Consider the following 26,177-nt stretch of genomic DNA (forward strand, 5'->3'; position numbering starts at 1 on the left):
AATAGCTTCAATTTTGACTTTAATTTTAGGTAAAAATTTTTAAAATTGTATATAACCCACTTTGAGGTGAAAATTTAAGTGAAAATGTGGTCATCAGCCCATTAATTACTTAGCAGCTAATATTCCACTAAATTAAGAAGCAGAAACCCTAATATTATATAAGCAAGAAATGAGGTTATAAAGCAAACACTCAGTGGTTTAATAATTGACCTTAAAATAACCAATAATCAGCTATAAATCATCACTGAGCCAGATACATTAAACAAACACAGGATTGATTAATCATCAGTGAAGAGACTATAAAAGAAGTAAGACTTAGTCACTTATGACCATTAAGAAAAAGAATTATCGCAAAAGAGAAAAGTAGAAATGAAACTCTTATTTCTCATTGGTACAGCTGCTGCTCTTCTGGTACTTGTTACCAGTGATAATCGCAAGCCTCCTCCTCTGAGAGCTAACAATTTATTAGGAAAAAGAGTTCGATTTGAAACTGACAGACGTGGATTTTTCCTACGCCACAAAGGGCGAGATGTTGTGATTGAGGAAAAGGATGAAAAGGACAAGGATTTTAGAAAAGCCACCATTTTTAAAGTTGTCCCTGGACTAAGCGGAGAAGGCATCAGCTTAGAGGCAGACAGCAGATCTAAATATTTCATAGTGCAAGATGGGACTGATGTTTTCTTAAAACGTCATGTTGATGAAAAAGGATTTAAGAGGTCTGCTACTTGGATGCCAAGAAACGGGCTGGCCAATCCACATGGAGTCTCTTTTGCATCAGTTACTGAACCTGGACATTTCATGAGGCATGTACTGCGCCAGGTCAAAGTAGGAGAATTCGTAGATAGTGAAAGGTTCAAAAATGATTCAACTTTCCGCCCTGTACCTGCAATTAAGCCACCAGGTCCTCCAGGTCCCCCTGGTCCTCCAGGCCCCCCTGGTCCTCCTCCAGGTCCCCCTGGTCCTCCTCCAGGTCCCCCAGGCCCTCCACGTCCAACCATGACATCTCGTCCTGGTCCTCCTCCTACTAGTGTTAGGCGCTCTCGTACTGCAGGCCCTGCTCCTACTAGTTCTGCAAGGCCTAGTCCCACTTCTGGTCCTCAATTCTTTGAATATGAAGAATAGAACAGTAAAGAGGAGAAGCTCTTGATTCATATAAAGACATTACATTAGGTGTTGTAGTTATTAGATCTTTAGTAGCAGAATTTTATCAATAAAAACTTAATTTATTGAGAACATGTTATCTTAGTATGTGCATGCATGCACACTAGTCTTTTAAGATTTGCAAAAATAATAAATTACAAAAGGAATTTTGTTAGTTATTCACAAACTGCTGCACATCAATAGATTGCGTGTGCATATGTGCATGCATGCAACTGTGTACTTGTCATTTTTACACAATATTAATATCATTTAGTCTTATGTGACGATTTTGATTCATGTATAAACGAACAGATGCTGTTAGTGCTAAATTATATGGATTTTGGATGGATTCACATTCATTATAAAAGAACAACAATGGTCTCTCTAAAGCCAAATCATGAGTAGTCTTGACCAGAAGTGAAGCTTAATTGCATCCAAGTTTATAACAAGCAGTAATATTTAATTTATCAAATTAAGCATTCAATGAAACTAATAACATAAGCAAGAAATGAGACTAAGCAAACAATCAGTGCCTTAATTTGATCTCGAAAATAACCAGTAATTAGCTATAAGTCATCACGCATAATTTTAAATAAACAAACATAGTTTGATGAAATGAAGAAACCATATAAAAGAAGCAAGCAGGTATGTCAGACTTACAAAATTACGGAGAAGTAAAGAAATGAAGCTCAGTGCAGTGACATTTCTTGTTCTAGTTTCTTCTCTTCTGGTACTTGTTACCAGTGATAATCACAAGAAGAACGCTCTGAGAGCTAACAGTATATTAGGAAGAAGGCTTCAATTTGAATCCAACTTACGTGGGTTTTTCATTCGCCACAAGAAGGGGGATGTGATGCTTGAGGAGAATGATGGAAAGGATAAGAATTTCACTAAAGACACCATCTTTAGAGTTGTTCGTGGTCTAAATGGAGAAGGCGTCAGCTTAGAAGCAGTCAGCAAGCGTAAACATTTCATAGTACAAGATGAGATGAATGTTTTCTTAAGACCTGATGATGGCAAGCAAGGTTTTAAGAAGTCTGCTACTTGGATACCAAGAAACGGACTGGGCAATCCACATGAGATCTCTTTTGCCTCAACAACTAAATGGGGCTCATTCATGAGGCATGTAAAACTTCAGGTCAGGGCAGGACAGTACAATGATACAGAAAAGTTCAAAGATGATTCAACTTTTCATCCTGTATCTACAATGAAGCCTCGTCCTCCTGGCCCCCCAGGACCCCCAGGACCTCCTGGCCCACCAGGACCCCCTGGCCCACCAGGTCCTATTGGTAGGACTGGTCCCCCTGGTCCCCGTGGCCCCCAAGGTCCTGCTGGTCCTCGTGGCCCCCAAGGTCCTCCTGGTCCCCCTGGCCCCCGAGGTCCTCCTGGACCTCCTATTGGTGGCTCCAGAACATCTCAACCTGGTCCTTCTCCTACTAGAAGTCCTTCTCGTACTCGTACTAGTCCTGCTCCTACTAGAAGTCCTTCTCGTACTCGTACTAGTCCTGCTCCTACTAGAAGTCCTTCTCGTACTCGTACTAGTCCTGCTCCTACTAGAAGTCCTTCTCGTACTCGTACTAGTCCTGCTCCTACTAGAAGTCCTTCTCGTACTCGTACTAGTCCTGCTCTAACTAGTACTAATGGTCCTGCTCCTACTAGAAGTCCTTCTCGTACTCGTACTAGTCCTGCTCCAACTAGTACTAATAGTCCTGCTCCTACTAGAAGTCCTTCTCTTACTAGAACCAGTCCTGCTCCTACCAGTACGAATAGTCCTGCTCCTACTAGTACTACTATTACTACTAGTCCTTCTCCTACTCAAACTAGGTCAGGACCTAATTCTACTCCTACTTCTGTTCCTCAATTCTTCGAATATGAAGAATACTAGAGAAGGGAAGTTTCTGGTTCGTGATAGGCATAAAGACATCGCATTAGGCCCTTTTTAGTGTTACATTAAAGCTAGTAATTCTGGTTTTATCAATAGCATAGTTTTGAGAAAGGCATCATGATAGCACGTGGGTACGCGCATGCGCATAAAATACTATTATCTGCTAGATAGTATCAAAGTGACTCTTGCTTCCATCTATGCATAACTGCATTTGCAGTAGTGCTTAGTCCCTTTATGCATGTTCTTTTTACACTGGTAAGTCTATTATTCTATAAAAATTAGTACTAATTTTGTTATTATTAATTTGAATCCCAGCATGCTCTCCTTCACTTCAGACTAGATATTAAAGCATTTATATTAATACATGATTCCTGTTGGCAGGGCCCTTTCCATAGCTTACCATAAAAAAGCCACTTAGAGCTGTTTCTTGTGAATTTTATGATAGTTTAAACTTTCCTATTGTTCTTTTGTGTCATTATAATTCATTTGACCAATGACCACTCATGAATACTTACATTGGTCAGGTGATAGACCACTACTGACACTCTCTCTTGGCATTTGTGCAAGTGGGCTGGGCTGAGCTGACTCATGAAGCAGCAGAGTAATTAAGTTGCTCTACTATTGTTCACAAGATCAAGTAGCATTTTACTAGCAATGAGGCAGCTGTGGTGTTTAAGAGCCCTAGCTGGATTTGCAGTTCTCATTTCTGGTATATTACAATGCAATCATAGGCCTCTACCATTGTTATTTGTCTTCATGTATAGTAGTAAGTACAGCCACAGGGAGCTCATGCATGCCTGGCTTTAATCCAGATTGCACTGGTATGTCTTGTATATATTTTGGGCCTGCATCTTTTCAATTTGATGCATGCATATATAGACATCAATGAATGTGCTACTAATAATGGAGGATGCCAGCATACCTGTACTAACACTAATGGTAGCTATTACTGCTCGTGCAATTATGGCTACATGATAGACAGCTCTGATCACCACCATTGCAATGGTAAGAGGGATATTGAGTTGCTGCACAATAAATCGAATTGGTTTCATGTAGATGTGGATGAGTGCAGTATGGGATATCACTCTTGTGATAGCTCTGATAGATGCATCAATGTTAACGGAACATATAACTGCTCTTGCTTGCCAGGCTATCACATCACTGACAATGGAAAATCCTGTGTGGGTATGTTATATGTCGTGTTGCAATGATGATTGTTACATTTATTGTAGATTCCAATGAATGCAACACAAATAATGGTGGCTGTGATCATATTTGCATTAATGCTGATGGGAGCTATCAGTGCTTGTGTGGAACTGGATTTGACATAGGCTCTGATGGAAGAAACTGTTATGGTATGTCAAAGCCATAAGAACAGTGCATGACTGTGCATGCAGACTTTAGAATAATGGAGTGATAATGTGTAAATTAATGTACTGCTACATGGATGAGCAGGACACTGCATGCATGCTTAATTAGACTCATCTTGTACTTTTAAATGCTTCTTTCTTTCAGATAAAGATGAGTGTAATCTTGGGGACACTGTTAATATTTGTGCTCAAAATTGCTTAAACATTATCGGTAGCTTTCTCTGCTCCTGCAGAACTGGATATCAATTGGATAATAATGGAATCACCTGCTCTGGTACTCCTATAAGATTAACTCACATTGTATGTTGATCCTTGATTTGTAGATATCAACGAATGTTTAGTTAACAATGGAGGCTGCGATCATAAATGCAGGAATGAGATTGGGTCGTACACTTGTGAATGCAATTCTGGTTATATGCTCAATAGCAATCAACATGGCTGCTCTGGTAAGAGAAGAAACAGTAAGATGATGAAATACAATTATACTTGAACATTAGATGTGAATGAATGTGAATTGAACAATGGGAACTGCACAGAAATGTGTGTCAATACCCCAGGAAACTTTACTTGTATGTGGAGATTATTGATTACTATAAAGGCAATGAGTCATTCATCATTTTAGGTAGCTTATATGTAACTACAACAACTGATCTAACTCTCCTGTACTACATACTGCCTATATCAGTTGTCATAAGTAAGCATCCTTTGATTGAACTGACTCTACTTTTTTGTAGTTGGTATACTCTTGGTTATCATTATTGTTCTTCTGGTTGTTAACAAGAGGAGAAAGATGCAAGAGTATGAAGCGACTGGTGAGAACTTTAACAATGATAAAACACTCTCCGGAGAGATTGCCAATCCTACTAAGTCTGTGTATTATAACAGCAAGCATCCTCAGGCAACACTGGTGTCTTAAGTTATTATATTTGTGCAAAACTTAGCACATGCAATTCTTTTGTAGCTATTAATCTAAAATACTTTGTAATTTATAATTCATTTATTTATTTTTATACCATGATTGACTATTGAAGCACACAAGACCCACACACACACTACATCATAAACTACACAATGATCAACACTATGCCAAAATCCTGTGGGAAACCCTGCATGACAATAAATTTTACTATAGTACTTACGAATCATGATTAATAATAAAAGGATTCATGGCCAGTTTATGTGTGTCTTAGCAACATAATTATGCAAAATGAACACACGCCCATCAAAAACAGGATAATATGATACTGATGGGCTACACCCCAAAGTTAATACAACATTCGTGAATAAACTTCAGACTAGCAGTGATCCTACTATAGATACAATACTGTGTGTTGCTGCATTATGAGTTATGAATAGATTAAGGATGGTCTGTTTAATATTGTAAAAAAGACAACGACATGTTACAAATACTATCATGAAATAATAATAATAATAATAATAATAATAACAAAAACAACATAATAATGATAATACAATTAAACTAATGCCTCCATTGCATAATAATAACGATAATAATAATAATAATAATAATAATAATAATAATAATAATAATAATAATAATAATGGTTGACCACAGTAGCAGTTATAATGGGAATGTCTCATTAATAAAAAAATAGTTTTTACTGAAGTCCTCCGAATTGTGAGTAGCCTCCCCCTCCCATACCATAACCTGGTGTCATCCTCATACCTGTTTGATTCATTCCCATTCCCATACCCGGATTCATCCCCATTCCCATGCCTGGGTTCATCCCCATTCCCATGCCAGGATTCATTCCTCCCATACTTGGATTCATCCCCATCCCCATTCCTGGATTCATTCCCATTCCTGGATTCATTCCCATTCCCATACCAGATCCCATTCCAGGATTCATTCCCATTCCCATGCCAGATCCCATTCCAGGATTCATTCCTCCCATTCCCATGCCACTGGACATCATGCCGGTATGAAACGAGCCCATTGCAGGTCCTGTTGGCGGCCCCCGGTTCATTCCGGAGAGATCTACATTATAATTGGGACCTGAGGATGGGGAGGAGCGAACCTGACCAGGAGATGCTGTGCCTGATATTTGATTCATTGTGGGGGCTGCCGTCGTGTTCTTTGGCTTATAACTCATCAAGTTGTCAAGATCAATGTTAACACCTGGTGTCGTCCATAACTTAGACTTTGAACGATCCGACTACAATAATAATAATAATTAATTAATAAGTAAATAATAAGGACAAGTTCTTACCTGTTGTGTGGATTTTGGGGCAGTAGTAGTGGCAGCAACAGGTTTTGATACTGATGGCATTAGAGGCTGTTGTGATAGAGGGATATTAATGAAAATAAAGAAGTGCATGTACATTCATTAGTATAATGTGTATGCATATATAGACTCACTGCTGTTTGTGATGGCATCATAGGTTGTGAGCCCGATGAAGAGAAATCAGCAAAAAGAATGTCAGGTTGAGGAGCTTGTGGCTGCTGCTGCTGCTGCTGTGGTTGAGAGGGAAAGGAACCAAAATCAGCAAAAGGAGCAGCAGAAGCACTGCTGCCTCCTCCTCCTCCTCCTGTAGGAACAGAAGAGAAATCTCCAAAATCAGCAAAACCACCTGATTCTGCAAAAATGTAAAACATGGCATAATTAGTATTATAGTTTAATGTAACATCATACAAAGCTTAGTTGTTTAAGAATTGAAAGTATTTATTTGGCTAAAGCTACAACTAACGTTGCTGTGCTGGCTGTGGCTGATGATCTGCTCTTGGCATGGCAGGAGAGGAAGAGAAGTCACCAAAAATATCATCTAGTCCACTTGAAGAGGAGGGAGGAGGAGGCTGGGGTTGACTGGGTACCCCTAATCTAGCAGCAGCTCCAAGATCCACTAGTTTAGAAGGCTGGGCAGTAGCAGTGGAAGGAGCAGAGGAAGACGGCTTCTTTTGACTTTTAAAAACATCTTCTCCAATATCAGGGTCTCTCCTAGAGATTTCTGGAGATCTACATTAATATATAAGATACAATTTAGGCTTAATAATAGCCTGTTAAATATACATTAGTAGTTAAATCACCACAAACCAGTTTACATTAAAGCAATTCAGAAACCAGCTTAATTGTGTCCACACCTAAACTGGTTTCAAACTACTTTGAGAGCATAGTGCAAAGGGCAACTTTAAAGGTCAAGTGACTAATGTATAAAGATTACATCATACATTCTGGTATGTAGCATGTACATGTACATTATGCAACTTCTATTGCTATGTCATTATTAGCTTACGGGCTCTCATCTCTATAAGGTTTTCTAGTCACTTGTTCGTCGTCAATGTCTCTGTAGGGTTTCCTAGATATACGATCTTCCTCGTCATCAAAGTCATCTTTATAATCTCTGGACCTCGGGCTGTTTTGAAAGTTAGAGCGAGGCCTGGGTTCAGGATCATAACGATCGCCTTAAGAGAAAACAAAGAGATAAAACTAAATGATGACAAAATCTGTGTGCATTGAAGCCTTGATAATTTAAAATGTGCAAGTAAAAGTACAAGAACTACATGTACATGTATATATGAAGAGAATAGTACAAAACATGTAGTAACAGTAGTACTAGTAAGTCTAATAGTACATGTAAATGCTTGTGCCTCATGGAAAGTAATTGTGATTATAGTACTAGAGTATAGACTATGCCACCATTTCACTAATGTGGTTGCACTACCAAATAAGTGTCATTGACAGTATGTACAGGATCCATTCATGTTGGAATAGTCTCTTACACTCAACATACAGTGACAGTCTTACTGTATTGAGAGTTGACGTCATTGGATGATATCCCTACAAACTTATCACGAGTCTTCCTAGCATTCTTCCTAGCCTCTCGGAGTCTCTCGTCGTCTTGAAGGAAAGAAATAATTTCTTTTGACTTCTGACGAACTATAAAAAGAAATAAGTGATAGTGTTAGATGCAATAGAGAAAAAATGGTAAAAGAATAAACAGATATTTTTCTTATGAAGAGAAGGAGGAGAGTATAAACACTACCATTAATTCCTTGGTCCTTTCCCTGTTCATCACGAAAGACGTAATCCTCAAGTGGCTTCATATCGTAAATATGTTCCCTAGCATTTGTGACCACACGCTCAGAGCCGTTGTTAATAAGATAAGAGAGAAGGAGCAAGGACTAGAAAATAAAGTAAGATAATAGAATAAAAAGCAAAAAATAGAACCCACTACTGTTATTACTATTAAAGTAAAAAATTCAAAAAATCCTCTAATAGTAGTTTAGAATGCATTTCAAACTCACCTTATAAGTTCTTCTCCAGTTTTTCTTTGATTCAAACATTCTCTTCCAGAGCATGGCCATCACTTCAGGATGATGCTCGTAAGTGTAAGTATATTTGGAAATCTCTCCCATTAGCGTACCAGGGGGCCCCCAGGAATCATCATTGGTTGCTTCACGGACTTTAGTCTCGACATCAGAGTAATTCATGACCACATTGGTCCTATGTCACAGGAGAAAAACATGAGACAAGAAAGGAAACTATGTTTATGTTGTATAATATACACATCATCCTATGTAGTTAGCTAACTGATGCATTTTGCTAAAATTTGTACTTTATTCACGTGATAATCCTAGACTTACTGTCACCAAAATGAGGATTCATTATTTAATTGATTTAGGGGTGAGAACAAAAGAGGCCTATTGTATTGTCGCTTTTAGACTTACATCCTATCCATTAGTTTGTTCATGATTACTAGTCCTTTTCTTTGTTCCTCGTCCCAAAAAGTAAAAGCTTATGCTTTCTTCTCTCTCTTCTTTTTTTCAAAGTAGCCTTGTTGTCCCAAAACGAGCTCCGCCCAAAAAACCAGTACACACAATACCGTCACGCCCTTATTACTCACGTGATCCTATGAAGTTACGCCCATGTGAGCGTTAATTAGAGAAGCATTCCAACTTTGTCACGTGACTTAATGTTTAAAAATCCCGCGCATTTTTTCAAAATTTTACCTTTTGTTTACTTTTGTTTTGCTGAAAACTTTATTTTTGTTGTTCATTCTGACAGCCATGGACCAAGCAGTAGTATCAAACCCAGTAACACTAGTTTATATTAAGAAAAATGGCGGAGATGGCTCCTCTACATCACTCTCTGCTGGCTCTCTGTCCACAATTGGCAGGTGAGACATATACAAGATATAGAGGGGGAGGGATGGTAGACTATGCTGTTTGCTTGTACGTGTACATTAATCAATGATTTGTATTTAATTTCATAAAATAGCGACAAAGACTGTGATGTTCGTGTTCAGCTCCCAACAGTAGCCAAGAAACAGCTCAAGATAGAAGTGGGAGAAAACGGACAAGTAAAGACATGAAACCATTAGCAAAACCATTATACACGGCACTCGTTTACCCTAGGTTTATATCACTAATTATCAAGATGACAAGAACGTTATGTTAAATGACAAGAAGGTTAACATGTCAAAGGTCCCTGTCCCTAACCAGGGGATTGTGAGCATTGGCTCCTGTCGCTTTCGTTTTGACTATCATACGGACATTTTGACTAGTATTGAAGAGGAGGAGGAGAGTGGGGAACAGGTTAGTTTTGTAGCATTTATGGATACATGTATGACTGTGTGTATGTTATATGTATGTAGGTACAAATAGGTACAGATTTAATAGCTGATGCAGATGAAAAAGAGAATTCTGAGACTGTGGTATGTTATATAGTTGATTTAATATACATATAAACTAGTATTTTGTACATGTGATTGAGCTTGATTAGTCTTAATTGAATTAAAAAATTTTAACAGTTATTTTTACACCAAACCATCCTAAGAGAGCTAAACAGCATGCTTCATGGCATTCGGAGCAACTTTAAAAATTCATAAAAAATCCAAAATTCACTGGAATTAGCTCAAAATTGATATGCAACATAAGAACATGTATATGTATCAGAAAAAAATTATAAAAATGGAGAATTCTCACCTTTTCAATTTTGACGAAATTTGGCCAATGACCTAAGGCTATAGCCTTTGGTCTTTGGCCTGATTTTTGAGCAACTTTAAAAATTTATAAAAAATCCAAACTTAATTGGAATCAGCTCAAACTTGATACGCAACATAAGAACATGTATATGTATCAGAGAATTTATTAAAATGTGGAATTCTCTTCTTTTCAATTTTGATGAAATTTACCCTCATCATTTATATGTATGTATCTCATAGGTACAGAATCCTCAAGCTGTTACTAAAGTCCCTACTCCTATACCACCAACACGGAGCAGGAAACGCTACCATAGCTCCAGCAGGGCTTCATTCCTGCAGCCTATCCCTGAAAACAATGAAACAATGAACGAGGAGGAAGAGGAAGAGGAGAGAGAGGAGGTGCCAGATTTACTGACCTCCATCCCTCCCTCTCAACCCAGGAGGTCAAGCAGGAAATCCTTAAACGTCTCGTTTGGTCCACTTCTATCTCCGGAATACTTTGATAGGACCCTCCCTCCCAACACGCCCATTAAAAGGGGGAGCATACCTAGTTTACAATTGGATGTTTTGTGTCACACTCCTCCTCCACTTAAGAGCCCTCTAGTGAGGAAGCCTATCTCTTCAGTAAAGAGAGGATTAGAAGCAACCCTCCCTTCTACTCCTCCTAGCACTCCTCTTGATAGTGGACCATCTCCAAAGCGCTCAAGGAAGTCATTGCCCACTTCTCATGCTCAAAAAGCTAAGATGAAACGCTCATCTCTTCCTCCTGGCACTAAGATTGCAGTAACTAACAGAGGGAAATCCTTGCCTACTCCTATTAAACGTGCCATTGCTTCCAAGCCTTCCTTAAACAAAACTAAGAAATCAATGGCTACTCCACTTCGTAAAGCTATTGAATCAAAGCCTTCCTTAAACAGAACCAAGAAATCAATGGCTACTCCACTTCGTAAAGCTATTCAAGCAAAACCATTTCTTAGGCAAACTAAGAAATCAATGGCTACTCCACTTCGTAAAGCTATTCAAGCAAAACCATTTCTTAGGAAAACTAAGAAATCAATGGCTACTCCACTACGTAAAGCTATTGAAGAGAAACCATCTCTTAGGAAAACTAAGAAATCAATGGCTACTCCACTTCGTAAAGCTATTGAAGGAAAACCATCTCTTAGGCAAACTAAGAAATCAATGGCTACTCCACTACGTAAAGCTATTGAAGAGAAACCATCTCTTAGGAAAACTAAGAAATCAATGGCTACTCCACTTCGTAAAGCTATTCAAGCAAAACCATCTCTTAGGCAAACTAAAAAATCAATGGCTACTCCACTTCGTAAAGCTATTCAAGCAAAACCATCTCTTAGGCAAACTAAGAAATCAATGGCTACTCCACTTCGTAAAGCTATTGAAGGAAAACCATCTCTTAGGATAACTAAGAAATCAATGGCTACTCCACTTCGTAAAGCTATTGAAGCAAAGCCTTCTCTTAGGCAAACTAAGAAATCAATGGCTACTCCACTACGTAAAGCTATTGAAGAGAAACCATCTCTTAGGAAAACTAAGAAATCAATGGCTACTCCACTTCGTAAAGCTATTCAAGCAAAGCCTTCTCTTAGGCAAACTAAGAAATCAATGGCTACTCCACTTCGTAAAGCTATTCAAGCAAAACCATCTCTTAGGAAAACTAAGAAATCAATGGCTACTCCACTTCGTAAAGCTATTGAAGGAAAACCATCTCTTAGGATAACTAAGAAATCAATGGCTACTCCACTTCGTAAAGCTATTCAAGCAAAACCATCTCTTAGGAAAACTAAGAAATCAATGGCTACTCCACTTCGTAAAGCTATTGAAGCAAAGCCTTCTCTTAGGCAAACTAAGAAATCAATGGCCACTCCACTTCGTAAAGCTATTCAAGCAAAACCATCTCTTAGGATAACTAAGAAATCAATGGCTACTCCACTTCGTAAAGCTATTCAAGCAAAGCCTGCACTCCGTAAGACAAAACGCTCATTGCCTACTCCACTGAAAGCAGCTCTTCAAGCTAAAGTTGCTTTGAGAAAGACAAAGAAGTCATTGCCTACTCCACTAAGAGATGCCATATCCAGCAGCAACATTAAACTAAGGAAGACTAAGAGATCACTACCCTCACCTCTGAGGAATGACATTAAGGGAAAGCCATCACTACGCGTAGTACACAAGAAGATCCCCACTCCACTGAAGAAGGAGATAGAGTCAAAGCCATCTCTCCGTTCAACCAAGAGATCTCTACCTTCACCGCTTCGTGCTCAGATTGCTGCATCGAACGTATCTGATTTGAGACCTATTCTGCAAAGGATGGAGATCAATTTACAGAATGAGATTAAGAGCACTCGGGTTCTCAGACACGTGACAACAAGAGTCCCTCCTTCTCCTCGTAACGTTATCAAGCTCTCTCGACCGGTTGTGAGGAAAAGAGGGTGGGACAATGTTAGCTCTACTCCTGAGAGAAGTGCCAAGAGGCTGAGACAAGGGACAGAGGAAGAGGCTCGTGGGTCTCCCAAACAATCCTCTTTTGTTCCTTCACTTAATATTGGAAGCTTTGCGTTTGGGCAACAATCCAGTTCTAGTGGTACTTCAGGACCATTTGTCTTCCAAGGAGCCCCTGAAGGAGCCACTAGTCCTTCTATTGGAACTGGCAAACGCAATGCAAGCAGAAAGACTAAGAGGGGGACAGTTAAAGAGACAAATACTGTACCGAGAAGATCAACACGAAATAGGCACAATCCTACTTCCTCCAGTAATGATGGAAACAAGAAACCTTTAGCCGTTGAGGATTCCGTTGCTGTTGCTACCACTACTCAGAGATCACTGCGTAGCAAAAATAAAGAAGAGCCTCAGCTAAAGACATCACAGAGACAAACCCGTAGCAATAAGAAGATTAGTGAAGAACAAGATGAGACAGTAACAGTGTCTGCTTCAAAAAAGAAACCAGCTCAAAGCAAAAAAGGAAAAGCTGAAGAGACACCAGCACCTCCACAAAGGGAGCTACGTAATTCCAAGAAGACTAATGACACTGAGGAAGAGAGAGAGAGTCTGGAAGAACCAGCTCCAAGAAGACAACTACGTAGCAAAAGTAACAAGGCTAGCACTGCAACTGGTGAGGAACCTTCCACTAGCAGGGAGTCTAAAACTGAAGTCCAAGTGACGCCTAAACCGAGAAGACAACTACGATCAAGGAATGTAGGGAGCAAGGAAGAAGAGGAAGAAGAGAAAGAAAACGCACCACCACCACCTCAGCCTTCTGCTAGCAAGAAAAGGAAAGTTGCTGCTTCTACTGGAGATAATGAAGCCATTTCTAATGCTGCAGGGTCTAAGAGACCCCGCAGAGGAGCGACTGCAGATAAGAAGGTTGAGACAGTAGAGCCTGCTGTGAGGAGATCCTCGCGTCTTAGAAACAAGAATTAATTTTAGTTTATTAGTATTTTAACATTTTGCAAAGTACTTTCATGCACAGATATGCACACAACAGAGTTATTGTGTTATTATTATTTTATCTTATCATCATAATGTTATTATTTAGCAGTATAATAATAATTATAATTAGTATTTTTATTAAGCTAAAAATTTTTAGATTTGTAAGTGGGTGTGTCGACTATATTATTATTATGGGCGGGGCTAAGTGTAAAAAGCGCCACGACCACGTGAAAAAATCAAAAATGCCTGAGAAAAGGTTCAAGAAAACTGGCCCCTCATCAGCTTCTGTGGCTGACCAATCCCGTCTCCTACAAGTCAGTCCATTCTTATCATCATCTGCTCATTTTGACTTGTTTGTAGATAGCAAGACAGACATGGGGTCCTGGGACTACTCCAAAAGTACTGGAACCCTCACTGGTGGAGACCATTTACGAGACAGTGACCAAATCTAAGTACATTTTAAAATATTGTCATATTTTGTTAGTTGCCTTTTGCTTTGTTCTCTTCCTCTCCGATCTGATCTCTTGTTCTCTCTCCAGTGAGTCTCATCGGTTGGTTACGCTGCTGGAGAGCAGTCAGTATCTTGAGCAATATCTATGGCCTCTCTTTGATCTTGAACAAGAACCGACAGCTAACAAATCAGTTCTAATGTCACTGGTTCTCATGATCAATGAGAAATTCAGAGAGAGGGTCCCAGCATGGAAGGTACACATGCATTGTACTTGTTAATATTAATGTTGGTTACGTCAGGTTTTTGAAGAGGTTAATCCGGAAAAGTTTCCACATTTCTTTGCAAGTGTTACCAGCACCTGTCTTGAAACATTCGAAAAAGTAAACCAATTTCTCTTTATTATTATTATCATCATCATCATCATTATTATTATTATTCTCCTTTATAGCTGCCTATAGATAAAGAGTGTATCCCTGAAGCAACAGTTCTTCTATCATTCCTGATACACAGTTTCAATAGTTTAGTGAGTACATTCTCTCACTTTTAACATGTTTCATCTTTCCTTTCTCCTTTGGCCCTTGCTCTTACAATCTACATCACTTATTCTCCTTTACTCTCCCCCCTCTCTCTCTCTCCTTCTTTCCTTCTAACAGGAGGTGGAGCTTGTTCGTCATGAAGTACAGAAGCTAGTGTCTCTTGGAATATGGGTCAACTTAGAACCAGTGAGTCTATTATGAACAAAATAATAATAATAATAATAATAATAATAATAATAATAATAATAATACTGATGGTCTGTATAAGGGTCGATTGGAACAAGAGTTAAAGTCATTTCCTAAATTAAAGAAATACTGGAACGCTTTACTGAAGAAAGAAAAACAAATGGACAAGATTACTCTAGCCAGGTAACTGCAATGTACATATACTTGTATACATTGTATAGTGCATACACAAATATTATTATCATTGTATGTAGGCAAAACAATGAGAAGTCTTTCCTTTATAAGTTAATACGTATTTTTATTGACATTGTGAAGGATATACCAGACACCGGTAGTGTTACCAATGTACATGTACAGTACATGTATATATGTTTCTTTACTGATAGGTCCTGTTGAGTCATCATTGTGTCACTATTGTGAGAAGTTTATTGAACTCATTACTGACCTCATGGTAATTGGGAGGTGTTATACATTAACATGTGAATAAGGATGCTTCACTTTCTCTCTTTCTTTCTCTTAGTGTCAGCCATTAACTAGACGGTTCCTAGTGACACTAATTGATGACATTCACTTTACTGTAAGCTGTACATTTACATGTACATGTACATGTACATATATCTCTTGTGTTGTGTGAGCTATTATTGTATTTCTTTATTATTATTATCGTTATTAGATTCTGTGCTCAGATTCTTCATTATATTCAAGAGAACCGGAAGGACATCTCTTCTCTAAGGTACAAAATCACAGCTGTTTTATAAAATTTGTAGAAAAATTCAAACTTGATTGGAATCAATTCAAAATTGATATGCAACATAAGAACATGTATATGCATTAGAATAAATTATAAAAACTGAGAGTACCTCCTTTTTGTTACAGCTATTGGATCGGCTAAAGTTCTATTGCGGCTTTGAAGTGAACAGCCACACAGGAGAGGCACTCACGGAGCATTTCATGCTGAGTCAGCATTATGAGAGGATCACTTCCCTCCAGCTGGCGGCTTTCAAACTCTTCCCTGATCTTCGAGAGTTCTCATTATCGACTGTTGCTGGAGTCGACACTAGGGACTCTCTCGTGAGACACTTTAGTGCATTGAGGTACGTATGACCATTTGTCGATCATGTACATGTGTTTCAGCATCCATTTCGTTCTGTTAATTGCTAGCAAATTTTTGATTTGTAGCTGCAAAAATTTTATACCATATATACTTTTTTGCCTACATTTTAAATACTTTTTCTCTACTGTATCTCTCTCTCCCTCTTTAGTCCTGAAGTCTTGCACAGGATTGCTGCTTACCTCCATCTTGTTCCTCCATTACCTGATACTGACCTACAAACCTCTTACAGTCCTTCCTTTCTCCTTGAGATACTAGTCTCTCATCATGAGAGACGTACCTCGCAACTCGAAGAACTCAACAGTATGCCACTTTACCCCACTGAGACTGTCCTCTGGGATGAGAGCTTCGTACCTAACGAGTATTTTGAAGGAGAAGGTACAAATTAAATATACAGTACTTACTGTTTATAATGTACTGTACATGTATGATATATGGTGTAATTTATGCATGTAATTTCCACATCTTCATGATAGATGTACATGTATATTGTATTCTATGTAGTTTTCTCTTTGTCTCTTTTTATTTTTATTTTAATGTTCCAGTATAATGTCCATCTTCTCTCTTTTTCCTCTCTTTTTAAAGGTTGTTTTGCTCTCCCTAAGCTCAACCTACAGTTTCTCACTCTTCACGATTATCTTTTAAGGAACTTTATCCTTTTCCGTCTGGAATCAACCTGTACATATTTTAAATGATATACACATATTCCTCTCTTCCTCTCTCTCTTTCTATTCACTCCTTTTTCCTTTCAGATGAGATTAAAGAAGACATTGAAGATGTTGTCTCCAGAATGAAACCATGGTTTGCCTTATGACAGTGTGTATCTTGTATGATGTTCTAATCTCTCTTTCTCCCCCCCCCTCTCTCTCCCCCTCTCCCCCTCTCCCCCTCTCCCTCTCATTCTTAGGATCAATCCTGAAGGAGAGACTCACTTTGCTGGTTGGGCAAGGATGGGCCAACCTATTGTTAGATTTTCAATTGTAGAGGTAAAAGAGAGGGAGGAGGGAACTTCAATTTGCAACAGCTGTATTTTTTAAATTGTTTATAATTGTTCTCTTTCTTTTAATGCTTGTTAGGTTGGACAGCCCAAGGTAGGTGAGAACCGTCCCTCCAGGGTCAAAGGTGACGTTAAGTTCCCCATCAGTAAAGACTCTGTGGGAGCCGAATGGGAGGGTGAGTGGGTGTGGTTGTGGTCTGATACTCTCATGGGTACATTAGGTTTAAAGAAACATGACGTGTGTTTCTTGGTTAGTATAAGAGCTAACATGGGAATCAACGACACTTTCAGTGCCGAGAAAAACTTTGCGACACAAGTAATGATTTTTATATTATACTACTTTTGTGCACTTGTAAATGTAATGTACTTCTTTATAGTTAAATATAGTAACAGGAGTACCTCATTTATGTACATACTTGTATATATATATATGTGACAATTGTATATGTACATGTATGTGTGTGTTACATATATGTACATGTACATGTAGATTGGTGTCCAGTATGTAAGAGGGTGTGAGGTTGAAGGAATGCTTGATAGTGAAGGAAAAGTGATCGAAGAAGGTTAGTTAGAAGACAAGGATCATGATCTTTGTAATAATCTCTTTCCTTTCTCTTTTTATCTCTCTCTCTCTCTCTCTTTTAGGCCCTGATCCTAAACCAGTTGTTAAAGGTGATACTCGTACCTTTAGGGTGTGGCTGGACACTAACCAATACCAGCAGGATATGGAGAGGGTTGTGAGAGGAGAAGAAGTAAGAGTCTAGTTCTGTGTGTGTCTGTGTCTTTGTCTTTTTAACTTCAAGCTGTGCTTTAGGACGTGTACGAGACTTTCAATATATTTGTGAGAAGAAAACCAAAAGAGAACAATTTTAAAGTGAAGTCCCATTATTCATTCCACCATTAATACATTGCACATTGTTATTATATGCAGGCAGTCCTGGAGTCCATCAGGGATCTCATAAACACAGAGTGTGCCGTCCCTGACTGGATTCACGATATATTCCTCGGCTATGGAGACCCTTCTGCTGCCCATTATACCAAGTACGGACAGCCACCATTATAATTATGTACTGTATACATGTACCTTACTCTTTATTTGTATTGTAGGATCCCAAAACAGATCAACACGTTGAACTTTAATGATACTTTTCTGTCACTGGATCACTTGAGTGCCTCATTCCCTCAGTATCAGGTTGAGGTAAGGAATACTGCATGTACACATACATATACATGTACATGTACATGTATATGTACATGTACATGTACATATGTGCATTGCAATATGATTATGTACATTTTATGATTCTTATAGTGCACTGTTGCTAATCCTGAAGAACAAATACCGCCATTTAAGTGAGTATCGAAGAAAGGCTGAATGAAATAAAGATGGAGTATATTTGTACTTATTATTATTATTATTATTATTATTATTATTATTATTATTATTATTATTATTATTATTATTGTTATTATTATTATTAGGATAACATTTCCTGAGGAGAGGATATCGGTTGGTGCTAAACGTAAATTATCCGACGATGAGTCTAAGCCGATACTGACTGTACAACCTTTTGTTATTGAGAACAGAGGACCTTATCCTTATAACATACCAAAAAAGTAACAATCAATTAGGCTAATTTTTAAATTTGTTTTTATCTGCTCTTTAATTAGAAATACGGTTCTGTTCACTCCGACTCAAGTTGAAGCGATACGTGCCGGAATGCAGCCCGGCCTCTCGCTGGTAGTCGGTCCTCCTGGTACTGGAAAAACTGACGTTGCTGTTCAAATTATTTCAAATATTTATCACAACTTCCCAGAGCAAAGGACACTACTAGTCACTCACTCCAATCAGGTCAGGGAGGGCATTGAAATTTTTTATGACTGCCCAATCAATTTTTGATGGCCTATAGAAAAAAGTTAAACAATACCTTGCATTTAATATTATCTTTTCTCTCAGGCTCTTAATCAATTGTTTGAGAAGATAATGGAGTTAGATATTGATGAGAGACATTTGCTTCGTCTGGGACACGGAGAAGAGGAACTCCAAACTGAGAAAGACTTCAGCAGGTCCTGTCAGATTAATAACATATTAAGAAAGAATTATTATAACCAACACTACTTAAATAATTCAACCCCATTTTCTTATGTTATACATATGCATGTAGAAAGTTTGGTCTGATTCCTCTATTATTATTCTGCTATTTTATTATTATTCTTTTTTTCATCTCTTCTTATATACACAATATACATGTACACAGGTATGGTAGAGTTAATTTCATTCTGGCACTGAGACTTGAGCTACTTCAAGAAGTCGAGAGACTACAGAAGAGCCTCAACGTGACTGGAGATGTGTCATATACTTGTGAAACTGCTGCCTACTTCTTCCTATATCAAGTACAGCAATACTGTACTGTAATACCACATGTGCATGTACATGTACATGTACTATTTTAATAATTTTTTTTAATTTTAGGTGTCTGGTAGGTGGGAGAAATATGCGAGCAAAATAAAGAGTATAGCAGATAAGGTACATAATATCTTTTTTATAATTGTTTATCCTCCTCCTCTTCTCTCAGCCTGAAGGCCTTGAAGCAATCAGCAAGCATTTCCCGTTCTTGGAATATTTCTCAAATGCGCCTCAACCTTTATTCAAGGGGAACTCGTTTGATGAAGACTGGGACATTGCACAGGTACATGTGCATTCATACTCGATGGGCTGGGCTTGTGATGGGATTTATGATTGATAGTTCAGTAGATATTAGATAGATATGATCCATATACAAATACACTGCTTACATACATGTATATATTCTATAATATTAATATCTGTTACATATTGATACTGTAGGGATGTTACAGGCATATAAAGAAGATATTTGAACAGCTTGATGTAAGGGAGACCCCATTAATGTGCTGTGTGTATCATTAGGAGGTCTGTGTAGGAATTTAGAGCATTTGAATTACTGAGGAGCAGTAGGGACAGGATCAATTACCTGCTGATCAAGGAAGCAAAAATCATTGCATTAACTTGTACGCATGCAGCACTAAAGAGAAAAGATCTTGTGGACCTCTCTTTTAAAGTGAGAGAGTGAGGAAATATTGAAACTTAATGCATCAATTCTTTTCTATAGTACGATAATGTTCTGATGGAAGAGGCAGCTCAGATCCTTGAGGTGGAGACTTTTATACCTTTAATGCTACAGGTATGGGCATTCTGAGGGGTCTTGTACCCATGAATATTAAGAGAGGGTCTTGTACTCATTAATTATCCTTTTTATAGACGCCAGTTGATGGACACAACAGATTGAAGAGAGTCATAATGATTGGAGATCATCACCAAGTAATGGAGAGGGAGAGAGAGAGAGAGAGAAAGAACATTGGTTAATCTTTGTTTTTTTTTTCTCCACAGCTTCCTCCTGTTATCAAGAACCAAGCCTTCCAAAAGTTTTCAAACATGGAGCAATCAATGTTTGCTCGTTTTGTGAGACTAGGAGTTCCGGTAACTCAACTGGATGCTCAGGGAAGAGCCAGACCTTCGCTATGTGCGCTGTACAACTGGAGATACTTATCACTAGGGAACCTACCGCATGTGATGGAGTCAAGGGAGTACATGCTGGCCAATGGAGGGTTTGAGTTTGACTATCAACTCATTAATGTGGAGGACTTTAATGGAGTAGGAGAAACAACACCCACTCCCTACTTTTATCAAGTGAGTAAGAAAATACAACATGGAAACTGCATCTCTCTCTCTCTCTCTTATTTCTTCATTCTTATTTCTTCCTCTTGCATTCTTTATTCTTTCTCTCCAGAATCTAGGTGAAGCTGAATATGCCGTTGCTTTATACATGTACATGAGACTGCAGGGCTACCCTCCTGATAAGATTGCTATTCTTACCACATACAATGGTCAGAAGCACCTCATTCGTGACGTACTACAAAAGAGATGCGCACGAAATCCAGTCTTTGGCCTGCCTGAAAAGGTACTGTACTATAATGGTACTTAATTTTTTTTATTTTTTGCTTTTAGGTGACAACGGTTGATCGATATCAAGGCCAGCAAAACGATTACATCATCATTTCTCTCGTCCGTTCGCGTCACATCGGACACTTGCGTGACGTCCGTCGATTGGTGGTCGCAATGTCAAGGGCACGTCTTGGTCTCTATATACTGGGGAGGGTCTCGTTGTTTAGGTATTGTAAAGAACTGCAGCCGGCCTTTGATCTGGTGAGGAGAGAGATGGAGAGGGATTTTAAAGTTTTATTTTATTTTTTATAGTTAATGAAGAGACCTTGCAGCCTTCATATTGTGCCTGATGAGATGTATGGAACAGACAGACCTGTCAGTTTATATTTTAATATATTTATATCTTTTTTATTTTTTTCTTTTTTTTTCAGGTCAGTTGTCCTCCACAATCACCAGTAGTTATAGTACCGGATATGTCTTTCCTTGCTAACTGTGTCTACAGAGATTATCATTCACGTGTACACGCACTTCAAGCAAAGCAGTCCCTCGTTCCTCCTCCTCCTCCTCAGTCCACTGCTCCTCCTCAGAGGGAAGAGGCCATGGAAGGAGAGCAGCAAGAGGAGGGGGAGCAAGAAGAAGAGAAAGGGGAGGAAGAAAGAGGAGAGGGGGACAGTACTCAGGGTAGACAAGATGATGATAAAGCTAGCTCTGAAGAAGAGTGGCAAGATAAAGAGGATCCTCCTGGGGAGCAGGAGGGAGGAATGGAAGTTGTTCAAAACACTCTCCCTCCATCTCCTCCCCCTTCACCTCCAACTACTTCTGGATCTATGGAACAATGAAACTTCCTTTTTAAATTTTAACTTTGCTCTGTGTCACGTGCAAGCACGTGGCTGTAATATACTTAAAATCGACGGTGTTTTACCGGATTAGTGTGATTAAAAGGGTTGTGCGGTGCCTTGATATTAAAATGGCTGTCAAGCCTCAGGCAGTGGCTCTTGTGTCTTCAGGTAGCCGCGGGAATAAGCTCCTCTTTTATGACAGTGGGATAGCTAAACCACACAGTCTAGAGTCAGGTTGGTCTGCATACAAAAATCAAGTTGAATTTATTATTTTTTTAAACTTAGAATTACTAAAGTAAGAGAGCTTGTTCATGATAAGAATATAAAAATAAATCTATCCTTTCTCAGTAAGCTGCCTCAGAGGACGCTGGCTGAGATATTAGCTTCTTGTGCTGTGATGCAGGACAGGAAGTTTGAGCTAAGAGTTGACGAGTGGAAGTTTGTAGGTCATCCGTTTTTACTCCAAACCTCTTCATGGAGCATCTCTTTTAACATTGCATTTGTACTCCAGGTACATGTAGATAATGCTCATTATTTTATCTTTTTCTCTCTCTCAGTCTACATGTTCGCCTGAGGCTGTTGGTAGCTATAATTCTCTCTCTCGTGCCCTTGGAGCTGCCCTGATTCATGAAGAACACAGGTAATGGAGGACTGGAGAGAGATGCATTATTATGTTCTTTATTTATAGAACTGAGTTCTTTAAGAATCAATACGCACTGTTGATGCAGATATCAGATCAAGTTGACACCATTGATGAGCTCAGTCGTATGCTTGAATTATTGTGATCAGGATTAGTATTGTCTCTTTTATTCTAGAGAAAGCAGTTGTGTCTAGCTATTTAGCAAAGACATTACATGAGGCACTCTGTGGGTACGTTAAACACCTCCATTTATTTTTATCATTAATTATAATTTTAATCCTTAAGATTACAAAATGGCGACCCTCACGTACACGTCATAATGAATGACTGGTCTGAAATAAGTTGTCTCATACATAGTGAGGCTCCTCCTACTGTCCCGCAGTCTTTAACATCCTCCAACACAATAGCACCAAAGAGCATAGTTAGGTACTGTATTTCAAATACAACGGCCCTCTTGTAGTTATTAGCAATATAATTATTAATAGATCATATTCTGCCGTTATACTACTTACCAGTTTCGAGGATCTCACTAAAAGATTGCCTCCATCTTGTAATCCGTCCTTTCACCGTTTCCTCACCACCATATCTCCACTGAAGAAGTATGGGATATTGCATTTCAATAAAATGGCCGACACTGTACGTGTTTAGTTTAATACAGGTCTCACTTGATGCTGATATACCGCTCCAGCAAGCTGTCAAGTTTGCGTGTCATCTTGTTCACTGGGGTCAAGCAATGACAGTGTATCCATTATCGGAGACTAACGTCTACATTAACAGTCCTCAAGCTGACACTAAGAGGTATTGTGTGAGAAATATAAATAATTGTATTTTCTCTTGCATGATGCTTTATTAAGAAGTTAGTTGCTCAAAAATCTGGCCAAAGACAGTGTACTATAGTGCAGGGTATTTTGTCAAAAATGGTCACAAGAGATTTCTCCATTTTTATAGTATTTCCTGATGCGTATACATGTTCTTGTGTTGTGTTTCGAGTTTGAGTTGATTCCGATCAAAATTAGATTTTTTATGAATTTTTAAAGTTTTTCCAAAATTGGACAAAAATCCCTGTACTATAGTACATGGTCTCGGGCCAAATTTTGCCAAAATTGACTAGGAGAGAATTCTTGATTTTTGTAGTATTTCCTGATGCATATACATGTTCTTATGTTGCATATCAAGTTTGAGCTGATTTCGATCAAAATTGGATTTTTTAATGAATTTTTAAAGTTTCTCCAAAATCGGACAAAAATCCCTGTACTATAGTACATGGTCTCGGGCCAAATTTTGCCAAAATTGACTAGGAGAGAATTCTTCATTTTTATAATTTTTAAAATGCATACACATGTTCTTGTGTTGTGTTTTAAGTTTTAGCTAATTCCGATCAAAACTGGATTTTTTATGAATTTTTAAAGTTTCTCCAAAATTGTGTATATACTCTTGATAGTACATATTTCGTCAAAAATTGTTAGGATAGAATTCTCCATTTTGATACATGTTTTATTTGCCTCAAGGCCGATATCTATTGTATATATTACTACTCTAGGGATAGTCAGTTAGCATCATTATTTGCTAAAGAGTTCAGCAGTGTCGCTGTAGATGATTCAGAATCATTGAGTGAAGGAGCTGATGACTCTCTCTCTCAATTTCTTTTCCATTTCTCTGCTCCCGTCACCCTCTCTGAAATGAGAGGATTATACACTGATGAAGTACGAGCCGCCATTTTTATGCACATGTACCAGCTGTCATTCTTCTTTATGTATATAGAAATTGATACCGATTGTGACGTGGCTTTTGAAGCATGGGCAAATATTACAGGTGCAAGAGCAAGAATTGAAGACAGATTTACATTTAATCTTTTATTAGTTGCATACTTATATATTTCTGATTCCTCCACAAGACACCAAAGACAGAGGAATGTTTGATGATGATGAAGAGGAAGAAGGTGAAAATGAGCCAGTCCATCTCTCACCAGAAACAATGGCTAACCTTTTAAAGCACCTCTCTAAAGAAGAGGTAGAGTGGGTCTCTTCTACTGATGCTGCTAGAGACAAAGATGATCTTGCTCTCTTCACTAAGTAAGATTATCTTCATAGTACTGATTTAACTTGATCTTGGGATTAACACTGATCTTGATTTGATATTGTTTCAATGCTTTTGATACTTTACATTTTTGTTGTATATATATAGTTCATTGCGTGTCTTGTCATTTTTAGGCTTTCTTGTTACTGGCATGGCAACCATCACTTAGAGGAGATACTTATGCTTGAGAACATGGCTAGATCAGAACTTCTTGCTCTCATTGATAAATTTAGTGAAATACTCACTACAGCTTCAATTCCAGAGAGAACTTGATCTACAAACATGACAATTTTTTTAATGATTATTTTAAAATATAAAATCATGTTATTATTAGTTTAGTCTAGTTATTAATAGTAAAATGGCTGAATCAAGTGGAGGTACTGCTGAAAAAACCGATGCTAACTCTGCAGCTGATAATAGTAGGAAGCATCCATTGTACAAGACCCTCTCCCGCTTCAATAGGGAGCTGAACAAACTCAAACCTGAGGAAATAAGAGATAGACTGAGGCGGGAGAACCTCTCTGACCAGTAGGTACCACCACACAGTATTCACTTACTAGCAGCTGTATGCTTTACTAGGGGGACTGACCCTATCATTTATAAGAGATACAAGCAGTACCAGAAGAAAAACTTGGTATCGTTGGATCCATCTCCTCCTTATGAGCTCTGGCAGGTACTCAGTACCAATCCCCTTGGACTTAAGTTTCTGCTTGTCCTTGATTTTGAGGCCACGTGTGAGAGTGTCAACTCGTCTGATTATATTCATGAAATCATTGAGTTCCCGGTACAACTCTTAGATATATCAACTCTTAAAATTGTAAGTTTCTGTTAGATTTACTCAAAAAAGCTGTTTCTAAAAATAGCATCAATTCTATTTTTATTCTATTGCCTTTGAATCAAAACCAAATGACAAAAGCACTTCATTTTTTATTCTCTCTTATTATGTCATCACATGGAGTTGGTATCTTTGTACAATAGGTCGATACATTTCACTCTTATTGCCGTCCTTGTCTTAACGAGAAACTCTCCAGCTTCTGTACAAAACTGACCGGAATAGAGCAAGTATTTATCAACCATGATGAATCGTCAGTCGTGTACTCTTTCTTTTTATGTAGTCTATTGTTGACAAAGCCCCTACTTTTGCTGAGGTTTTTGATGATTTTACGGAATGGATGGAAGAAAGAGAGTTAGGTACAAAACATAACTTCTCTTTAGTTACAGACTGGTAAGTTTCAGTTCTCTACTCTGCTGCTGCTATTTCACTTTACTATTATAGTCCCTGGGACATAAGAGAATGTCTGTTCCCTCAGTGTGCTTTATCTAAGGTATCTTTCCCTCATTATGCTTCAAAGTGGATCGATGCCAGGAAATTATTTAGCAGCTTCTATCAGATCAGTTCCGGTAATCTTGCTAACATGTTGACTCAACTGGGAATGAGTTTTGAAGGCCGTGAACACTCCGGGTTGGACGATTCTAAAAACATAGCAAGGATTGTATCTCAATTGATATCTGATGGATGCACTCTACAGTATAATAGATTCATATCGCAAGACATTATATCTTCAATTTTTAAGAACTGAACTCTAACATAAATG

General features: G+C 38.4%; 7 protein-coding genes across 12 annotated transcripts; 6 read left to right on the forward strand and 1 right to left on the reverse strand.

Moving 5' to 3' along the window:
- Positions 1–1,796: 1,796 nt before the first annotated feature.
- LOC105315715 (vegetative cell wall protein gp1-like) lies at positions 1,797–3,140 on the forward strand. 2 transcript variants are annotated; one of them, XM_020003035.1, is made up of 2 exons: positions 1,797–2,582; positions 2,802–3,140. In XM_020003035.1, the coding sequence occupies exons 1-2, from the start codon at positions 1,823–1,825 to the stop codon at positions 3,023–3,025; spliced, it is 984 nt and encodes a 327-aa protein (XP_019858594.1). In that variant the 5' UTR covers positions 1,797–1,822; the 3' UTR covers positions 3,026–3,140. The 2 variants fall into 2 exon arrangements, with proteins under 2 accessions (XP_019858594.1, XP_011408757.1); XM_011410455.2 differs by having other exon boundaries at positions 1,808–3,140.
- A 47-nt stretch (positions 3,141–3,187) lies between these two features.
- LOC109586822 (fibulin-5-like) lies at positions 3,188–5,413 on the forward strand. Of its 2 annotated transcripts, none has more exons than XM_020003042.1 (11): positions 3,188–3,280; positions 3,550–3,734; positions 3,790–3,846; positions 3,905–4,030; positions 4,082–4,210; positions 4,258–4,380; positions 4,541–4,669; positions 4,719–4,841; positions 4,893–4,964; positions 5,018–5,089; positions 5,130–5,413. In XM_020003042.1, the coding sequence occupies exons 2-11, from the start codon at positions 3,680–3,682 to the stop codon at positions 5,309–5,311; spliced, it is 1,068 nt and encodes a 355-aa protein (XP_019858601.1). In that variant the 5' UTR covers positions 3,188–3,280; positions 3,550–3,679; the 3' UTR covers positions 5,312–5,413. The 2 variants fall into 2 exon arrangements, with proteins under 2 accessions (XP_019858601.1, XP_019858607.1); XM_020003048.1 differs by having other exon boundaries at positions 3,793–3,846.
- A 468-nt stretch (positions 5,414–5,881) lies between these two features.
- On the reverse strand, positions 5,882–9,252 carry LOC100631601 (clathrin interactor 1-like). Its single transcript, XM_003383257.3, has 9 exons — positions 9,083–9,252; positions 8,660–8,858; positions 8,398–8,536; positions 8,160–8,291; positions 7,648–7,816; positions 7,105–7,370; positions 6,776–6,993; positions 6,627–6,692; positions 5,882–6,572 (listed from the first exon to the last, which is right to left on the reverse strand). Exons 1-9 carry the CDS (start codon positions 9,103–9,105, stop codon positions 6,015–6,017), a joined length of 1,770 nt encoding a protein of 589 aa, XP_003383305.1. The 5' UTR covers positions 9,106–9,252; the 3' UTR covers positions 5,882–6,014.
- A 92-nt stretch (positions 9,253–9,344) lies between these two features.
- On the forward strand, positions 9,345–13,823 carry LOC105315729 (nascent polypeptide-associated complex subunit alpha, muscle-specific form-like). 3 transcript variants are annotated; one of them, XM_020003280.1, is made up of 6 exons: positions 9,345–9,531; positions 9,633–9,714; positions 9,770–9,949; positions 10,009–10,068; positions 10,579–11,819; positions 11,883–13,823. In XM_020003280.1, exons 1-6 carry the CDS (start codon positions 9,422–9,424, stop codon positions 13,771–13,773), a joined length of 3,564 nt encoding a protein of 1,187 aa, XP_019858839.1. In that variant the 5' UTR covers positions 9,345–9,421; the 3' UTR covers positions 13,774–13,823. The 3 variants fall into 3 exon arrangements, with proteins under 3 accessions (XP_019858839.1, XP_019858833.1, XP_011408772.1); XM_020003274.1 differs by having other exon boundaries at positions 10,579–11,264; positions 11,328–13,823; XM_011410470.2 differs by having other exon boundaries at positions 10,579–13,823.
- Positions 13,824–13,980: 157 nt separating this feature from the next.
- On the forward strand, positions 13,981–21,950 carry LOC100631728 (intron-binding protein aquarius). Of its 2 annotated transcripts, none has more exons than XM_003383258.2 (39): positions 13,981–14,096; positions 14,143–14,234; positions 14,322–14,487; positions 14,533–14,613; positions 14,682–14,756; positions 14,887–14,955; positions 15,038–15,138; positions 15,210–15,286; positions 15,342–15,406; positions 15,476–15,532; positions 15,629–15,688; positions 15,832–16,049; positions 16,218–16,444; positions 16,652–16,744; positions 16,819–16,867; positions 16,974–17,052; positions 17,143–17,239; positions 17,285–17,379; positions 17,554–17,626; positions 17,709–17,815; positions 17,878–17,937; positions 17,995–18,104; positions 18,171–18,261; positions 18,376–18,416; positions 18,546–18,680; positions 18,735–18,915; positions 19,021–19,130; positions 19,322–19,457; positions 19,537–19,590; positions 19,640–19,753; positions 19,912–19,953; positions 20,006–20,143; positions 20,195–20,266; positions 20,344–20,403; positions 20,473–20,772; positions 20,873–21,043; positions 21,091–21,288; positions 21,340–21,402; positions 21,459–21,950. In XM_003383258.2, exons 1-39 carry the CDS (start codon positions 14,025–14,027, stop codon positions 21,864–21,866), a joined length of 4,437 nt encoding a protein of 1,478 aa, XP_003383306.1. In that variant the 5' UTR covers positions 13,981–14,024; the 3' UTR covers positions 21,867–21,950. The 2 variants fall into 2 exon arrangements, with proteins under 2 accessions (XP_003383306.1, XP_019858857.1); XM_020003298.1 differs by having other exon boundaries at positions 18,171–18,255.
- Positions 21,951–21,968: 18 nt separating this feature from the next.
- Positions 21,969–24,933, forward strand: LOC100638073 (nitrogen permease regulator 3-like protein). The gene is made up of 13 exons (XM_003383224.3): positions 21,969–22,100; positions 22,152–22,161; positions 22,215–22,377; positions 22,424–22,506; positions 22,555–22,631; positions 22,682–22,736; positions 22,792–22,932; positions 22,992–23,105; positions 23,155–23,304; positions 24,047–24,209; positions 24,268–24,318; positions 24,367–24,578; positions 24,717–24,933. The coding sequence occupies exons 1-13, from the start codon at positions 21,995–21,997 to the stop codon at positions 24,853–24,855; spliced, it is 1,464 nt and encodes a 487-aa protein (XP_003383272.2). The 5' UTR covers positions 21,969–21,994; the 3' UTR covers positions 24,856–24,933.
- On the forward strand, positions 24,907–26,171 carry LOC100631853 (3'-5' exoribonuclease 1-like). Its single transcript, XM_003383259.3, has 5 exons — positions 24,907–25,110; positions 25,162–25,399; positions 25,561–25,644; positions 25,698–25,807; positions 25,859–26,171. The coding sequence occupies exons 1-5, from the start codon at positions 24,941–24,943 to the stop codon at positions 26,160–26,162; spliced, it is 906 nt and encodes a 301-aa protein (XP_003383307.1). The 5' UTR covers positions 24,907–24,940; the 3' UTR covers positions 26,163–26,171.
- Positions 26,172–26,177: the final 6 nt, after the last annotated feature.

The sequence above is a fragment of the Amphimedon queenslandica genome, unplaced genomic scaffold (assembly GCF_000090795.2).
Source record: "Amphimedon queenslandica unplaced genomic scaffold, v1.1 AMPQUscaffold_13513, whole genome shotgun sequence".
Lineage (NCBI taxonomy): Eukaryota > Metazoa > Porifera > Demospongiae > Haplosclerida > Niphatidae > Amphimedon > Amphimedon queenslandica.